The following is a 17,024-nucleotide window of genomic DNA, read 5'->3' as shown; positions in this document are numbered from 1 at the left end:
GGGGCGATGACGTCAGAGCCGGAAGGCCCGCCCTCGCAGCTCACGTGACGCGGTCCTCGTGGCTCCCCCTCTTCCCGCCCCCCCCCCCGTCGGCCACGCGGCAGCGCTGTCGGCGGCTCCGCCTCTTTCACGTTCTCCTGCACGGAGGAGGCGTGTCCCGCTTCGGCCGCCGTTGCGTCGAGCTGTCTGGGAGGGAGCGGCTCCACGTCAGCCATCGCCGGAGCGCCGCGGGCAGAGCCGAGCGGGCCGGGCCCCGACCCACCGCGTCCGATCCGAGCGGGCCGCTCCGAGCAGCACCGCCGCCTCACGGTGCGCAGCTCCGCTCCGGGACGCCTCGCGGGGGGAAACCTCTTCACCGCCGTACCTGGGGCGGGGAACGGGAGCGGGGGGGCAGAGCGGGGCCGCCGCCGGCCTCCTCCTGGCCGTGGCCCGGCGGGGCGGCCGCAGCTGCGCGGGGCGTCGGGCTGAGGGAGAGATCTGTGGGCCGGACTGAAAGTACCGAGTGCCGCGAGGCAAAATGGTGCCCGGGGGCTCGCGGCTGTGGGGCAGCCGGCCGGCGGGGCGCTTCGTCCTGCGTGAGCTCAGAGCGCGTTACGGAGAGTTGTTGTGCCGTGGGTCTGAGGAGTTTCTGCAGTCAGGGCTGTGTGCCAGCTGCCTTTTGGGCAGGCCTGCTGCGCTTCCTCGCGGAGCTGAACGCTGGCTGCACAGCTTTGAGCTCTTTTCTCTCCCCCACCCTCTTGCCCAGAAGCTGTTGCCAAGAAAACGGCTCTTTGTTTCCCTTTTCTTTCCTGCAAACGATCAACTTGAAGAATCGAAGCCGTAGAAATACAGGAATTTCATAACAAAAAGTAACCGGTGTTTTATTGCCATTTTTCTTTCAACTGTCTTTTCCGGTACTGCTTATATTTTGCTGTTTTCTATGTAGAAGGAGGACACAGCCCAAAACAGCACGACTTCCTGCTAGGTGCCCATTTGACTGAAAAAAAAAGGGACTTTGGATCCATAGACATTTTCATTCATTCATTCCAATGCCACAGCTGCTCTCTTTCCTCTGTTGTCAGTCAGAGCTCTGTGTGAAGCAGTGCTTCTTCCCAGGCTCACCGAGCTGAAAATGAATGTTTGCTGTTTGAATGCTGTTTGCTCAAATGACTGCTTCAAAAATAAAGTGGGAGTGGAGGGTTTGCAGAGTTTGCATCTCAGAAGTTGTGTCAGCAGAGGTGTGGAGGTGAGGTGAGATCAGAACTGGTGACCCCAGACAGTGACTTTTTCACTTGGCATGTCACTGCCTGCTGTCTTGGAAGTGTGGTGATGGAACATTAAACAGGTGTGTGATTTTGCACTGTGTATTAACAGACTGATGCATAGTGCCATGTTTTAAAGAAATGTTTTCTTTTAAAGATTTGCTAAGCTGTGTGTAAGACTTCAAGAAAATTAATTGCAGTGAGAGCACAGTCATTATTCTGCACACGTTTAGAAAATGCAGCTTTGGACATGTAATAGAAAGTAACAATTTGCCGTGATCATCAGTGTGGTATCATAGCACTAACTGAGGAAACTGAAACGTTTTTCCATTAAGAAACAAAATAGTAAATTTGGTTTGATCCTAGGCATCAATTACGTTAGGAAGAAACAAACAGAAAAATGAGGATTTACCTTTTTTTTTTTTTTTTTTTTAAATCTGAATTGCAGCTTTGATGGGTCTGTAACCCTCAGGTAGTTTTTTGCTCTGTATGAATACTGACTTTCCTCATCAGTCTATAGGAGCAGTTAAAGAATAGAGTTCAACAGGTCTGGTTGTTCTTGGTATGTAAAAGTGTCGTCTTGCTTTCCTATCCATCTCACTTTTTTCTGTTCTGCCATCCTCGGTTTCCACTCTTAGATCTTTTGCCCATTGTCATAGCTTCCTCGTTGGCTGATTCAGCTTGTTAAATTGGAAGAAAACTCTTCCTTTCCCCTTTTCTTTAACTTTCAGTTGGCTTTGCACTGGGTCAGTTCACCTGGAGATGCACAAGAGTACCAGGAAGATAGTGAATATAGTAGGGATCAGAGGGATGACTAGGCAAGGGAAAAGCTGCTGCATCCTTTCAGTGGCAGCCAAATATCTGTGTACTGCCATCATCTGTAGCCATACCCTGACGTATTGGAAAGATTTTTTGTTTCTGGTTTGTTTTTTCCTTTGGGAAATATCATGCTCTTGGGTGTTTTTTGTTTTTTTTTTTTTTGTAAAATGGAAAGGTATTTCAAATGTGGCTTCTCAAGAAATCCAAGATTCTACAAATCATTAAGTCAGCTGGAAAATCATATTTATGTTATTAGTAAAATCTATTAACTCTGGGTTGGCTTTATTTGCTTGTTCTTTTAGGTTATCTGATACTTGTGTCAAAATAAATCATCCCCTGAGAAAACATTTGTAACCAGGAGCCATGACTGCTGCTGAGAATGTGTGCTACACGTTAATCAATGTCCCAATGGACTCGGAACCACCTTCTGAAATCAGCTTAAAAAATGACCTAGGCAAGTAACGGACCCTGATGAGAAGAATCATCCATCATTATTCTCACATTGTGCCCTTACACTTTCACTACAATATTGTTTGCATTTCATAAACTCAGGCAAATGAGTGTTTATTTTGTTATGTTGATGTTTGAAATGTGTAAATTCTTCTGCTTGCTGCTTGAGAAGCTTGTGATATTTATCTTATGTGACTTTTTGTCCAAATTCTGAGCAGAACTTTTACATCACCTTCAGTCTTCGTGCAAAGCAATACGTGTTGAGGTCTGAGCAGGCTTAGTTAATGAGAATCATATCACTTACTGTTCTGTGCACAGCTGTATCTTTCTTGCCAAAGTGGCATTCTCAGTGTTTAGTATAACACCACAGTGCATCATAGCATCCTGGTGTATAAGATGGTTTAAAGCAGTGAAACAGCGATGCAGTGATTGTAACATTACAGTGCATTGGAGTATTCTGATTTGAAATGCTGTTTGAGAGCACTGGAGCAGCGCTGCAATCTGTTGAATTCATTTAATTTCAATACATTGATCCCAAAAATAAGTTTAAACTCCAGGCTTATTCTTTAAATACCTCTTGCTTCCTCTTTATGCTCTTAAAAGTGAGGGTGTGGATTTTACTGAGATGTTAAATTGTACTCCTTCAAGGAGAAGTTGTATCTTCTGACCAGAAAACTGCTGTTCCTACTGAACTATGTATGTTAGCCTTCCTAGGCATACAATTACCGTGATTTGCTTTCTTGAATTTTCTTTTCTGTCCACTCTAGAAAAAGGAGATGTCAAGTTGAAGACAGAGGCCTTGAAGAAAGTGATTATTATGATTCTGAATGGTGAAAAACTACCCGGGCTTCTGATGACCATTATACGTTTTGTGCTGCCTCTCCAAGATCATACCATCAAAAAGCTGCTGCTTGTTTTCTGGGAGATAGTGCCAAAGACCACTCCAGATGGCAGGCTCCTGCAGGAAATGATCCTTGTCTGTGATGCATATAGGAAGGTAGCTTCTTGTTTATTTTACTATCTATGTTTACATACTGTGTACTTTCTGTTATGTAAAATATATGAAAGTGTCTTATGCTCTGCATTTCCTTGCAAACCATTTTGTCTTAATGCTTGATAGCTGGCTGAATTGTAGGTAACCAGCAAACCAACTACTAAGGAATCTTTACATTTCCTGTTACAATTAAACATTTAGTGCTCAATCTTTCCAAGTCAGAGAACCTCGAAGATGAGGGGTGACCTCATTACCACCTCCATGGTGTCCTTGGACACGCAATGGGTCAGTAAGAGTAGATGCTGTATTTGGCATATCTCCATTGCAGTGTATTTGGGGTGCTCCTTCACAAAGATAATCCTTCAGTTTCTGTGGGAATAGACTGCAAGCAGATAACTAGCATGCAGAAGAGTCTTGTTAGTAGCCACTGTGCTGGAATGCCTGCAGGCTGAACTTTAACAGCCTTAGGAGTCTCATACAATACATGCAGTGCAGCAGAAAAAACTTAGGACTTGCAAGTTTGATTACACAGAAATGCTTGTTTTAAATTTCATGGGACTTCAGTGTTTTAAGAAGATTCTTTTAATGAAAAGATAAAGAAGTGTCCTCTTAGACTTTTGGAATTTACTCTCTCAAAAAACTGAACTTGGGAAGAGGCTAGCAAGTGCGTTCACCTGAGCCTTTGCAGTTAAACTGTGGTATCTGACATTTCCAATATGCTTCTTGTTGATTGTAGGATCTTCAGCATCCAAATGAGTTTATCCGAGGCTCTACTCTTCGTTTTCTTTGTAAGCTGAAAGAAGCAGAACTGCTGGAGCCTCTGATGCCAGCCATCCGTGCATGCCTAGAGCATCGTCACAGCTATGTGCGCAGAAATGCAGTCCTTGCAATTTACACCATTTATAGGTAAATGCCAGAATCTGTTTAAAGTGCAGAAGACCAAGGCTGTATTAGGAAGGCTATGTTTGGTGGCATGGGTGGCTTGGGAGACCTCATAAATACGTATTTACGTATGTATTTATTATTATTATTAATTTCTGGAAGCAGGGAGAAAGAGAAGGTTGGTGTGAGGTGTTTTTTTTTGTTTGCTTTTTCCTCTGTAAAGAACTTTTTTGGAAAAGTGGAAGGTACTGCTCTTGCTTTTGCAGCTGTCACTGAGATCCTTATATTGCAGGTTAATTTGTAAGGACAAATCCTTTTCTTAGTTATCTAAACCTCATGCACAGTAATTGTTGTCCACCAGTATAAACAAAGAAGAATCTTTACAGGAGTATAAGCATATACATTTATTTGAAGTAAGACATTCTTCCTCTACTCCACTTATGTACTGAATGCTGTTGGTTTTTTTTTTCTTACCTAAACACTATAACCAGGTGTGTTCTTATTAAGCTGAAATCATTCATGTAGTAATATTTTACCTGTCATAATAGCAGACAATTTTTATCCCCACTGAGCCTGTCTAGTTTCAAATGACTACACAAAAGTTCTACATTGCTGTTTTATGCTTTCTGAATTTCTGTACACATTTGTGTAGGATATGCAATTAAGCTGTATGTTTTCCCCCTTATCAATAGTTTAATAATTAATTTTTTTTTTTTTTAAAGAAATTTTGAACATCTTATACCTGATGCTCCTGAATTGATCCATGATTTCCTGGTGAATGAGAAGGATGCAAGTTGCAAAAGAAATGCATTTATGATGTTAATTCATGCAGATCAGGTAAGGATACTTGCCCCCAAATTTATTTAGAGTAAATATCTGAAAATGTCCAAGGTAACTAGGCAGTAGTTTGTTAGAAGTGTGAACATATTCATTAAAAAAACCATGTATTTGACAGCTATACATCATTTGTGGAGTATTCTTTAACTGCAAATAAGTTAATATAGGTCTTTAGTGCTGTCTTCATTCTAAAGCATAGTTGCTGCATTTGAAGACAACTACGTTGTTGCTGAAAACTGTAACTAGTTTTGTCGGGTGAGCCTTACTGGATTGAGAAGAACTCTGTTACCTATCATTTTATAGCTTTGGTAGTTTTATGAGAAAGAAATGGCAAATTCTGTTCATTTGCTGTACTGGCAATTGAATTTTGTGCCTGATTACCATTAGGCATGTCTCATTTTTTGCATGTGTAGACAGAGTTTATTAATTTGCTCTTCACACTTAATATTTTTTCATAAATTCTTCAAAGCTTTCAGTTGAAAGGTTGACTGTGTGTAGTTTTCTTCTGATTGGTGCTATTGGTCAGAGGTGGATGGTTGGACTGGATGATCTTAGAGGTCTCTTCTAACCTGGTGATTCTCTAACTCTGTGATTTTTAAAATGTGCTTTGCTTTAAAATGTAGCTGAGAACTCTGAAATAACTTAGAATGATTTGCCTTCTATTTGTTTAGGATCGAGCATTGGATTATTTGAGTACCTGCATTGATCAAGTCCAGACATTTGGTGATATCCTACAGTTGGTTATTGTTGAACTGATTTATAAGGTAAAAGGAAAATATATTGTGATATATTTAAAAAATACAGGTTCTATTAGGCCCCTTAGTAGAACAGTTAGAACACAGCTGGAAAAGGCATTTTACCCTCTTGTGCATGTCAAGACCTTCTAGTATTGCATGCTATTTCCAGTTAAAGTATTCTGATAGCTTTTTAAAGTCGCTTTTTGCAACTGTGAATGATGCTTCTTATGCTCAGAAAAGGTTGTCACTTTTTGCTTGTATTTTCTTTGTATGCAGGTCTGTCATGCCAATCCATCAGAGAGAGCTCGCTTTATTCGCTGCATCTACAACCTGCTGCAGTCTTCGAGTCCTGCAGTGAAATATGAAGCAGCAGGAACACTAGTTACGCTCTCCAGTGCTCCGACTGCAATCAAGGTATAGAAGTGCTGTTTCCAGACATTCCAGTACCTACTGGTGCACTGTAATACTGTGTGTTATGCCCTGTGCTTTTGAAGTCTTAAGGCTTCAGCAAAATGTGGTTTTTGACACTTGATGTGTGAAACTGTCTTAAAACCTCTTCTGAAATTGGTCAGAAGACACTAGGACTATATTTTGCAGCTTTGTGGCTGGAGGACTTCGTGCCACTTGATGATGGACAGGCCTAATACTGTGCAATTTATTACAGTAGTTGGTATCAACCTGCAGTTTTGTTGACATTCTTAGCAAAGACAACCAATATTGAAGATTTGCAAAGATTGAATTACTTTCTTTACTCTGAAATGTTATTCTTTTTCAAAGTGGAAACAAAGCTTTGAAGATTTGCTTTGATTACTGCTTGACCTCACATTCCTATTTATCTTTGTAGTGTTGATTACTTGAGAACACAAAGGAATTCTAAATTCTATTCAAAAATAGAATATACCAGCCTAGAATAAGAGTAAAAACATTGTAAAGAGTAGCTTCAAAAGCTCAGGAGCCTTAATTCTTACATTCTTACTTTAGTGCACTCATTTTCCTTGAGTACAAATACCGTACAGAGAAGCTGTCATTAAAACTACATCTAGATATGCTAACACTGTCAATTATTTTAAATTAATTTTTATATCCTGTCCTGTACTTAAGATTTGACTCAAAGCATGCAAGGAAAGTTATGGTTTTGCTTGAATTCGAAATCAAGTCTGTGTATTGTAAGCTGTGCATCTTCCTGTGGGATTATTGTAACAAACTGATGGAACTATCTTTATGGTTTATCAGAAAGTTTAAACTGTTCTCACGTTAATTTCCGTGCCAACTCCTTGAGTTGTTGCTTTAGTAATAAAGTAAAAGCTGTCTTTAACTGAAGTTGTCTCCAAGATTTGCCCAGTTCCCTTCTTTGTTACTTATATAAATGTTTTTGATCTTTTTTAATTTAGGCAGCTGCCCAATGCTACATAGATTTGATTATTAAAGAAAGTGATAATAATGTGAAACTGATTGTGTTGGATCGGTTGGTTGAATTAAAGGAGCATCCCTCCCATGAGCGAGTATTACAGGTATGTGAGCTCTCTTTTTTTGCCAGTCTATCTGAATGCTTTTCCTTCCTTATAAGTTTTCAGGTGTTGTAGTGCAAAATGTCCTTCTGAAATTTAAGCCTTCTGTTGATACATCTGTTGAAAACATCTGAATGGTCTTTTATGTTTAGGCTTGCTGTTACCATTGCCTGCAATAACTGTGGTAAATGTTGCCATGATTGTGAGGCTTAGTAGCTTGCCTGAGAAGTGTTAGAATGGGTGAAATGAGCACTGAATTTCATAATCTCTAGGATAGATTGCGTGTTTGTCACTGTATTATATATTCTGTGTCCACAAGATCTTTGAAAATCACTGGGGACTGAAAATTAGAACTGAGGATGGAGTAATTTGAAGCAAACAGAGCAGTTATTTATTTTTTAACTGTTTCAGGATCTAGTTATGGACATCCTCAGAGTGTTGAGTACCCCAGATCTGGAAGTGCGCAAAAAAACCCTTCAGTTGGCTCTGGATCTGGTTTCTTCAAGAAATGTGGAGGAGGTAAAAGATATATTACATGTGTCTCATAACATACGTTTTTATTCTCCAGAAAAATATGTGACTTTCTTCAATTTTATTTGATCTTTTCTGCAGCTTGTGATCGTTCTGAAGAAAGAAGTGATTAAGACTAATAATGTGACAGAGCATGAAGATACTGACAAATACAGACAGCTGCTTGTTCGTACATTGCATTCCTGCAGTGTTCGGTTTCCAGATATGGCTGCGAATGTTATTCCAGTGGTATGGAAATGTTTAATTATATTGTCATTCAATTATGTCCAGCTGTCCTAAAATTTTTACTGCCCACCTGTGTAAAAGAATAAGTGAAGCTAAGGTTTTTCTTAAAGTGGATTTACACTAAGTCAGACCAGTTTTCATTGCCGAAGAAATATCTCAATATCTGAATGTAGAAGTACAGTGATACAAACGTAACTTTTTTGTTCTTTGTGTTAATGCTCCCCACGCTGTGCTAGCTGATGGAGTTCCTCAGTGATAATAATGAAGCTGCAGCTGCTGACGTACTGGAATTTGTGCGGGAAGCGATCCAGCGATTCGATAACCTCAGACCTCTGATTGTTGAGAAGATGCTTGAAGTCTTTCATGCAATTAAATCTGTCAAGTGAGTCTCAGATATGATATCAAACCAGAACTGGAGCAGTGTGTGCCTCATTTGCATTAAATCTGTATTGTCATTAAGTATGTACCAAAAGCTTTGCAGCCCATGCACAGGGAAAGTACAGGAGGTAGATGACCATAGGGAGATGGTTTCCATCTTGCCTCTTTGTCCATGATGGTGTGGGTGCTTGTTACATTGAATGCAGATCAGTTCAAATTTGTTTTTATGATCTGTTGTTAATTGCATTCTATTTGTTAGAGGATGATGTTGTTGAAGACTGACACCAAAGTAATACATTTGTTAAAACAGAATTACTAAGGGAGCGTTGCAGTGGGAATTTGCACTTCTAGGGAACTGGAAATAGTTGGGCATTTGTCAGACAAAAAGAGTCCTAAGATACGAGTACTTGCAAAGCAGTCAAAGCTTGGCATTCTGTTGGGTCAGTCATAGGGGGGGAATTTTTCTGTTTGAAGACACCTCTTTCTGGATATCCCGAATCCTTGGCTCTGTCATTATGTCTTAAGTGACAAATAAGCCCAACCCTGAAAAACACTGCTACTCTTTTTTTCTTTAATCTTCATTCAGCCTTCTGTTTTCTCATTTCTCCTACTAGTTTGTCTCAGGTAGTTGGGGAAATTACAGCTGTCTTTGTTAACATGCAGTGGAGTTGGTTGTGATTGTAATGAAATGTTATTTTATAAATATCAAGCTTCACACAGATGGAATAAAACAGAAGCAGAGAAGAAATCTTATTTTATATACTTGTTCATTAGTTTATTGAGGCTGAAAGGATGAATGTTCTAGATCAAACTTGCTTCCTGCCCATCACGTCCCTTTGAATTTGTCCATGAATAGCTACCCTTGATGCTAATTTATCATGAAAGCACGGTTAAATTCCTGTTCTTATTTTAGGATTTATCGAGGAGCTTTATGGATCCTTGGAGAGTATTGCAGCACAAAGGAGGATATACAAAGTGTAATGACAGAAGTCCGCAGATCACTTGGAGAGGTGTGTTTATTTTGTTCTTCTAGCTTTTTGTGGTGTATCTTACTACATGCGTTGTGCTAAGGAAAGGATTTAAAGCAATTAAAATGCAATACAGAGTTTTGAACAATTATAATGTAGTATATGTGCAAGAAGCCAAAAGAAAAAAATAGGTTTTGCATTCAGTATTGAATTATTTTTACATAGCAACTGGCATGTACTGAGAATAAATACTTGCATGCTTCAGATTGAGAAGGGTGGGTGAAAAATTGCTTGTTTCAGATAACTGCTGACTTGAACATACGATTACTGTAGCTATATCCACTAACAGATGAAGAGTGCTTTAAGTCCTGGGAGCTCTAAGACACTGTGTGCAACATCATGAGCTTTATGCATGGCTGTTGGAGGCTTCTGTATCTATGTAAACATTTTCCTCTTCGTGTTTAGATCCCAATTGTAGAATCTGAAATCAAGAAGGAAGCTGGTGAGCTAAAACCTGAAGAAGAGGTCACTGTGGGCCCAGTCCAGAAACTGGTGACAGAGATGGGTACTTATGCAACCCAGAGTGCTCTGAGTAGTTCCCGACCCACCAAAAAGGAAGAGGACAGGTATTTAAGATTTCTTACTAGACCTAGTTAATGTTTGTGTTTGTTTTTTTTTTTAAGTGACATTCTCTCTCATGGAGAACTGAGTGGTTGAGGTGATTTACAGTTTTTAAAGTATCTTCTGAGCTAGTTTTCTGATGACTGTCTGTCCTTGTAGACCTCCACTGCGAGGATTCTTGCTTGATGGGGATTTCTTTGTCGCGGCTTCCCTTGCTACCACTTTAACTAAGATTGCTTTACGATATGTGTCACTAGTTCAGGAAAAGAAGAAGCAAAATGTAAGTCATCTCTGTGCTTTCACTGTAGTTGCAAACAAGAGCTGGTTGGTGGGTTGGGTTTTTTTTGTTTGTTAGTGGGGTTTGCTTTTTTCTTTTTGTTCAATTGATTTTTAAGCAGATATAAAATTGATTAAGTCCTGAGTCACGTGGCAGTTACAGAGTTGTATAATAATAATTTGGGCCAGTTACAGGATTGAATAATAATAATTTGGGTTGCAAATAGGGCTTGCTGCTTTCCAGTCACCATATCAGAGCAGTCTCTTAACTCTTGGTGCTTTGTCTCTTAACAGATACAAAAAAAAAAGTCCAGAGATTTCTATGAATTTAATTTGCCACAGAAATAAGCATTTCTTTAAAGCTTTTTAAAAGTGCAATAACCTCCTCTCATTCTGTTTCACTTGTCTTCCTTCTCAGTCCTTTATTGCTGAAGCTATGCTGCTGATGGCCACTATTCTCCATTTGGGAAAGTCTTCTCTTCCCAAGAAGCCCATTACAGATGATGATGTGGATCGTATTTCCTTGTGTCTGAAAGTCTTGTCAGAATGTTCTCCACTCATGAATGATATTTTCAACAAAGAATGCAGGCAGTCCCTCTCTCATATGCTGTCAGCCAAGCTAGAAGAAGAGAAACTTTCCCAGAAGGTGAGATATTATGAATGTGTAATCATAAACACTTGGAATTTTTTTTATGTTGTTCACATCCGAGCAGGTCGTAGAAATGTCTCCATTTGACTATGTCTGCTTCAGTCATTATGTGTTCTGTGCTAAGTGAGGGAATTAATTATGATATTTTTTTTCTGCAGAAAGAATCAGAGAAAAGGAACGTGACAGTTCAGCCGGACGATCCCATTTCCTTCATGCAGCTTACTGCTAAAAATGAAATGAGCTCAAAAGAAGACCAGTTTCAGCTCAGCCTTCTTGCAGCAATGGGAAACACACAGAGGAAAGAGGCTGCTGATCCTCTTGCATCCAAACTTAATAAGGTAATTTAATAGTCAGTCTTTTAATTATTCTGCTAATGTGCAGAATCAACTATGGGAGTTGCATATGAAACTAATGAATCAGGCTATGCAGGTTGATTAGGAAGTCCCATATGTTTGTTGATTAGGGGGAAAGAAAGAGGAAAAAAAATTTGTTGTGCTTTATTGTTCCCTTATCGTGAGGAAAGAAGAGTGGCAAGGAGACTCAGTGCTAGGCTGGTGGCATGCAGAAAAGAAATTGAAATTGGGTGATGCTTTGAAGAGCCCAATAAGGTTCACTATGAGAAGAGCAGGGATGTCACAAGTTAAGGACCTCTTTCTTTTCTTTTCTGCCATATCCTGGTTGACAAGTCTGGTGTATCTTGTTTCAATTTGTCTTTTTTTTGCTGCTGGTTATTACAACTGGCAGAGAATGTCCAAAGAGGTTCATAAAACCACAGAATATCCCAAGTTGGATGGGACCCACAAAGGTCATCGAGCCAAACCTCTGGCTCTGCAGAGAAGCACCTGAGAATCAAACCCTGTCTCTGAGAGTGTTGTCCAAACATTTCTTGAACTCCAGTTAGGAAAACAGACTTTCATTCTCAAAGTCTGTGTAAATTCTTTTTAATGTTTAAAGTTACCTTTCAATTTGAAGTCACTATTTTTCATTCTAATCTTTTTAAGTATAATGCAGCATTTTAGTTAATGTTTTGTGATCTTAGATGAATTCAGTTGAGAAAACATTCTATCTGTAAAGGTTTTATAAATTGCAGTATGTGTGCAAAGGGACAGCTGAGCAAAGGATGGATTTAAAAATGCATTTGTGTAAATAATACGGAGGATCACTGTGACTTAGTTGTAAGTCATCAGAACTTGTTAATTTTGGAAAGCTTATGCAAGAAATATGGACTTTGGTTTTCCAGAATGTCACTTAAATATTTTCTAGACTAAGTTTGTGATACTTGGCTGAAGTGTTGTTTGGTTTTTTTTTTGCTGAGAATATAGTTATGTGAAATTTAAACCTCCTTGCACGCCTTTTCTGTTTGATTTGGGGACTCACATCAAAGAGCAATGAATTCAACTGTAGTTTATTGTTTTGGCATTGTTTGTCATGATTTCCTATTAGAAATGGCTTATGAGAAAAATACCTTAAATTCTTTTCCTTTACAGGTTACACAACTAACGGGTTTCTCAGACCCAGTTTATGCAGAAGCCTATGTCCATGTCAACCAGTATGACATTGTGCTGGATGTGCTCGTGGTAAATCAGACCAGTGACACTCTGCAGAACTGCACACTGGAGCTGGCCACACTGGGTGAGGAGCACTGCTGGACACTGGCACTGTTGGGTAGAACTAGGGAGTCTCCTACAATTTCTTGCTAGTGGAGTAGGGGAAGTTGCAAAGATTCAAAATCAAGATGGTACTTTGACCTGTTCTTAGATAGCTCAGTGCATGCAATACTGAACATTGAACTTTGTTTTTAAGGCACTAGACAGTAGCGTTAGGTGTTATGATGTTTGCAGTGATTAAAATACAAGGCAGAAGTGACAGTTTTCTGCTTGGTAAAAGTAATACCAAGCTCAATCCAAAGCCCATTTAAGTCAGTGTTTCCATTTGTTTTCAGTATCCTTTGGGTGAGTACATTTTAACTGAAGTTTTTAATGTGAAATCCACAAAGTAATGCAGTGCAGCTCTGTAGGCATTGTAACTGAATCGTAAAACAGTAAATGTTCCAAAAGTGGAATTGTTGTGTACTGGTAACATTCTCTGATGCCCTCCCCCAAATTTATTTAAACAGGCGACTTGAAACTTGTAGAAAAACCATCTCCTTTGACACTTGCTCCACATGACTTTGCAAACATAAAAGCTAATGTCAAAGTTGCTTCAACAGAAAATGGAATTATTTTCGGTAATATTGGTAAGTATACAGTCATGGGTGCAGAATATTGTGTGGGGTATTTCTTAACTGCTTGATGGGCTCAGAAATGAATAAATAAAACACTTTGTACTGGAAAAGGAAATGAAATGATTTGCAATGTATGAATATTTTGTGATGATCTTTCTGAAAATTTGTATTTTAATTAAAAATCCTGGTGGAGCACACTACCTTCAGAGTGATTGTCAGCATGATTATTGAACCCAAGTCTCTGAATTGAAAATGACCTTAGGCAGTATTGCCTGAAAAACCAACACACCTATCTCAGAGTTCTGTGGCAACTTGGGGAAAGCATCTGAAAAGGGTAGAGATCAACGCGGGGCTGAGCTGTTAGCTGACAGATGGTAACTGGGTACTCTTACGTATTGCAAAATCACTTTTCTAGGCATTAATGTGGTTTGTATTTCTTATTGCAGTGTATGATGTCTCTGGAGCTGCTAGCGACAGAAACTGCGTGGTTCTCAGTGATATTCACATTGACATTATGGATTATATCCAGCCAGCCTCTTGTACGGATGCAGAATTCAGACAGATGTGGGCAGAATTTGAGTGGGAAAACAAAGTTAGTTTTACTTTCTATATGTTATTTGGGGTTCTTGTTGGATGACTTGTCATCCTCTTTCCTCTTCCACACTAACTCATATCAACATTATCTCATGTGATATAAAACCTCATTCAGATGCTTCTGTGATACAAGTGATTCTTCCTTATATAGTGTTTAACACCAGGTAAAACTAGCTGTGTTTGTCTGTGTAGAAATAGGTGCCTCATCAAACATAGCTAGTGTCCTGGGTTTTTTAAAGATTAAACGTTTGCACTGGATGTTGGCCCTGTTTGTCTGCTTAACTGAGTACCATATGTACCTCGTATGCTTTAAAGACTATAGTAATAAAATGGGAGCTTCTACCCCTGAGTGAGAGGATGGCAGGAGGTAGTTTGTGTGTTATTCCAGTGCATAATGTGGCATGCAGCTTGCTCTCTCAGTGTGTTGCTCCTCAAAGAGAAATGTGGCAGTGCTTGTTATAGAGCACTGCAGAAGGGATGGTTTTGGAAGAGCCTGATACACTAATTAAAGTAATTGTCCTTTTTCTCTTTGTGCAGGTTACGGTGAATACAAATATCATTGATCTAAATGAATACTTGCAGCACATACTGAAGTCAACCAATATGAAATGCCTCACTCCAGAGAAGGTGAGCTCTTTGCCTGTAGACTCTTTTGTGACACGGTTTTTTGCTCATGTGCTCTTTTTTGTGTAATTTGTTCAGCATCTGTTAGGCATGTTATTAGAAATGCTTGTTAAAAGTACAAAATAATATATATAACCTAAATTCTTAATGTTCTGAAATGAGTAAAAAGCTAATTTTAACAAATCCTGTGTCATTTCATCACTTGAGCTATTTCTTCTTCAGCAAGAAGAAAATCAGAATGTCTCTTGTAATTTGTAGTAGCTTTGATGGGACTATCTCTTTTTATACAGTTTTTTCAGTAGCTTGAAGATCCTTTCTTCTGTATCAAAATTGACTTTCCTTTTGACAATGTATTCTTTTTGCTGTAAAGTGAAATATATGAAGTAGCTATTAAGGTACAGTGTGTATGTATTACAGCTAATAAGTAATACATGGACAGCAGCTAAAGTAAAACTATACCTAAGATGAGAGAGAGTGTGTTTGTAGGGTTTTGGCCTTTCTCATGTGTTCACTTGTTGTTTCTGTAGGCACTTTCTGGTTATTGTGGCTTTATGGCAGCCAATCTTTATGCACGTTCCATATTTGGAGAAGATGCTCTTGCAAATGTCAGCATTGAGAAGCCAATTCATCTTGGACCAGAGGCTCCTGTCACCGGTCACATACGAATCCGTGCAAAGAGCCAGGTAATGCAGCTTCCATTCAGAGCACCATTTCTTCTGGTTTGTAAGAAAATGTAACAGGCACTCTTTAAAAACTTGCAACTTTTTGGGGTGTTAATTAAATTAGGTACAATTTTGAGGAAAATGTGGGGTAAGATGCACTAAAACATCATCTCTCCCAGTGCGTTACCATAAAATAGGTGTTTGGGATGAGATTTCTGAATTTTTACACTTAGCACTGCTAGTAGGATGTTATATTTTATTTATGTTTCAATAAAGATCAGCTGCTCGCTGAGCTTTCATGGTTTTATTCCTACTACATTAGACATTAGAAAGAAAAAGCAAAAACTGAAGTGTCTTAGTAGAACAGTTTTCTAAAGATACATCTACGTGTCTTTGAATTTTAGAACTTCCACCTTCTGACTAAAAACTACAAGATTTAGAATTGTGTAGTAACGAAGCAAATATGGAAACAGCTGCTGTAATAATAACAGCATTTTAAACAGCATGCAGCAAAGAATTGTGTTGAAGTTATTGACAGTCAAGGAAACCATTTAGTTTGTGATGTCATTATGAAAATGTTGGAGTGATTTGATGTTTCTGATACACTTACTGTGACATATTTACATAAGAAAGCATTCAGTTACATATGCCAGCTTGGTCTCACCTTGAGATCATTCTGTAGATCAGATGGTTTTATTTGGGCAGTTTCTTTTGACATTTTTTCTTCAGTTTCTGTGCAATAGTAACATGGTTCTGTGATGAAATTATTTTCTATAACCTTGATGGATTGAGTGCTTCTGTCGGCACTGAGACTTTCAACAGCTGAATTTCAGTAACTGGATTGACAGATGTAAATTCTGTAGTGGGGCATACTTCCAATTGGTGGAAGGTCAAAAAGCTCAAAATTAATTTTTCTTATTTTGAAGACGGGTTTATTAGCTGCTAGCTCTTTGATGTTTCAGTGCTTCAGTAATGTATATCAGTGTGGCCTTTACCTGGAGTTAAGATGGTGTGCACTAGAATTTATGCAAATCAGTTAGATATATTTTGATTCCTATGCCACTAACTACTTAGAATCCTGTATATGGAATTTCCTTTTAGTATGGATAAAGTGATTTTATTGAAATACCAGTGTCATAAACATCTTCTTTCTTTTCCTTACAGGGAATGGCCCTGAGTCTCGGAGATAAGATCAATCTGTCCCAAAAGAAAACAAGTTTATAAATTTTATGTAATATCTTTTTGGGTCTTTCACAATTTAACCTTAGATATGTGGCTTTTGGGATCCAGAACATCGTATATTCTTCAGTGTTCTGTAACTGTAGAAGCCAAGCTTTTGAGCTGAAAGCATTCCAGCAGGTAACTTACAGGTTCTCCATGATTGTTACTGAGCAAAACTTTAAATCTCCAGGTTTTTTTCCTTGTTCTGGAAGTCATGTTTTCTTTGTCTCTAATATATACTGATGCTCACAGTACAATAAACAAATTATGCCTCTAGTCTTTTGTGTCTCAATGATAAATTTATCATTTGCTATTTGCTTAGTGCTTAATTTCTGATGGATATTCTAATGCTCTAAGAAGGTGCATCTTGCTTTTTGCAGGCATCTGATATAATGACTCGGCTTGATTTGTGTGAATGTGTTTGTGACAATTAATACTCTGGTGTATCTGTGGGAGTACACATTTGACAACTGAATCAAAGTCTGTATGTTCTAGATGGCTGGTTTAATAATGTGATCACTTGGCACAGACAAGCTTAAAACATCAAAACAAGACAGTGTTGAAACTTAGCTATTTCCAGCAA

The 17,024-nt window shown here is 38.9% G+C and overlaps 1 protein-coding gene across 1 annotated transcript; it reads left to right on the top strand.

The window, feature by feature from the left end:
• The first annotated feature begins 132 nt into the window (after positions 1-132).
• On the top strand, positions 133-16,717 carry COPB1 (coat protein complex I subunit beta 1). Its single transcript, XM_031614056.2, has 22 exons — positions 133-309; positions 2,363-2,514; positions 3,278-3,507; positions 4,241-4,410; positions 5,109-5,223; positions 5,895-5,987; positions 6,237-6,374; positions 7,352-7,471; positions 7,880-7,987; positions 8,081-8,227; positions 8,461-8,606; positions 9,516-9,612; positions 10,036-10,196; positions 10,351-10,471; positions 10,886-11,113; positions 11,275-11,454; positions 12,604-12,748; positions 13,233-13,352; positions 13,787-13,932; positions 14,472-14,561; positions 15,086-15,241; positions 16,385-16,717. The coding sequence occupies exons 2-22, from the start codon at positions 2,424-2,426 to the stop codon at positions 16,442-16,444; spliced, it is 2,862 nt and encodes a 953-aa protein (XP_031469916.1). The 5' UTR covers positions 133-309; positions 2,363-2,423; the 3' UTR covers positions 16,445-16,717.
• Positions 16,718-17,024: the final 307 nt, after the last annotated feature.

This window comes from Phasianus colchicus, chromosome 5, assembly GCF_987193195.1.
Source record: "Phasianus colchicus chromosome 5, bPhaCol1.hap1.1, whole genome shotgun sequence".
Classification (NCBI taxonomy): Eukaryota; Metazoa; Chordata; class Aves; order Galliformes; family Phasianidae; genus Phasianus; species Phasianus colchicus.
The sequence above is the reverse complement of the archived record's forward strand: the minus strand, read 5'-3'. Positions and strand labels throughout refer to the sequence as shown.

Coding starts and splice junctions, on each gene's coding strand:
- COPB1 (XM_031614056.2), top strand. CDS start 2,424: ATGACTGCTGCTGAGAATGTGTGCTACACGTTAATCAATGTCCCAATG. Junction 11,114..11,274: donor AAGAGAAACTTTCCCAGAAG/GTGAGATATTAT, acceptor TTTTTTCTGCAG/AAAGAATCAGAGAAAAGGAA. Junction 15,242..16,384: donor GAATCCGTGCAAAGAGCCAG/GTAATGCAGCTT, acceptor TTTTCCTTACAG/GGAATGGCCCTGAGTCTCGG.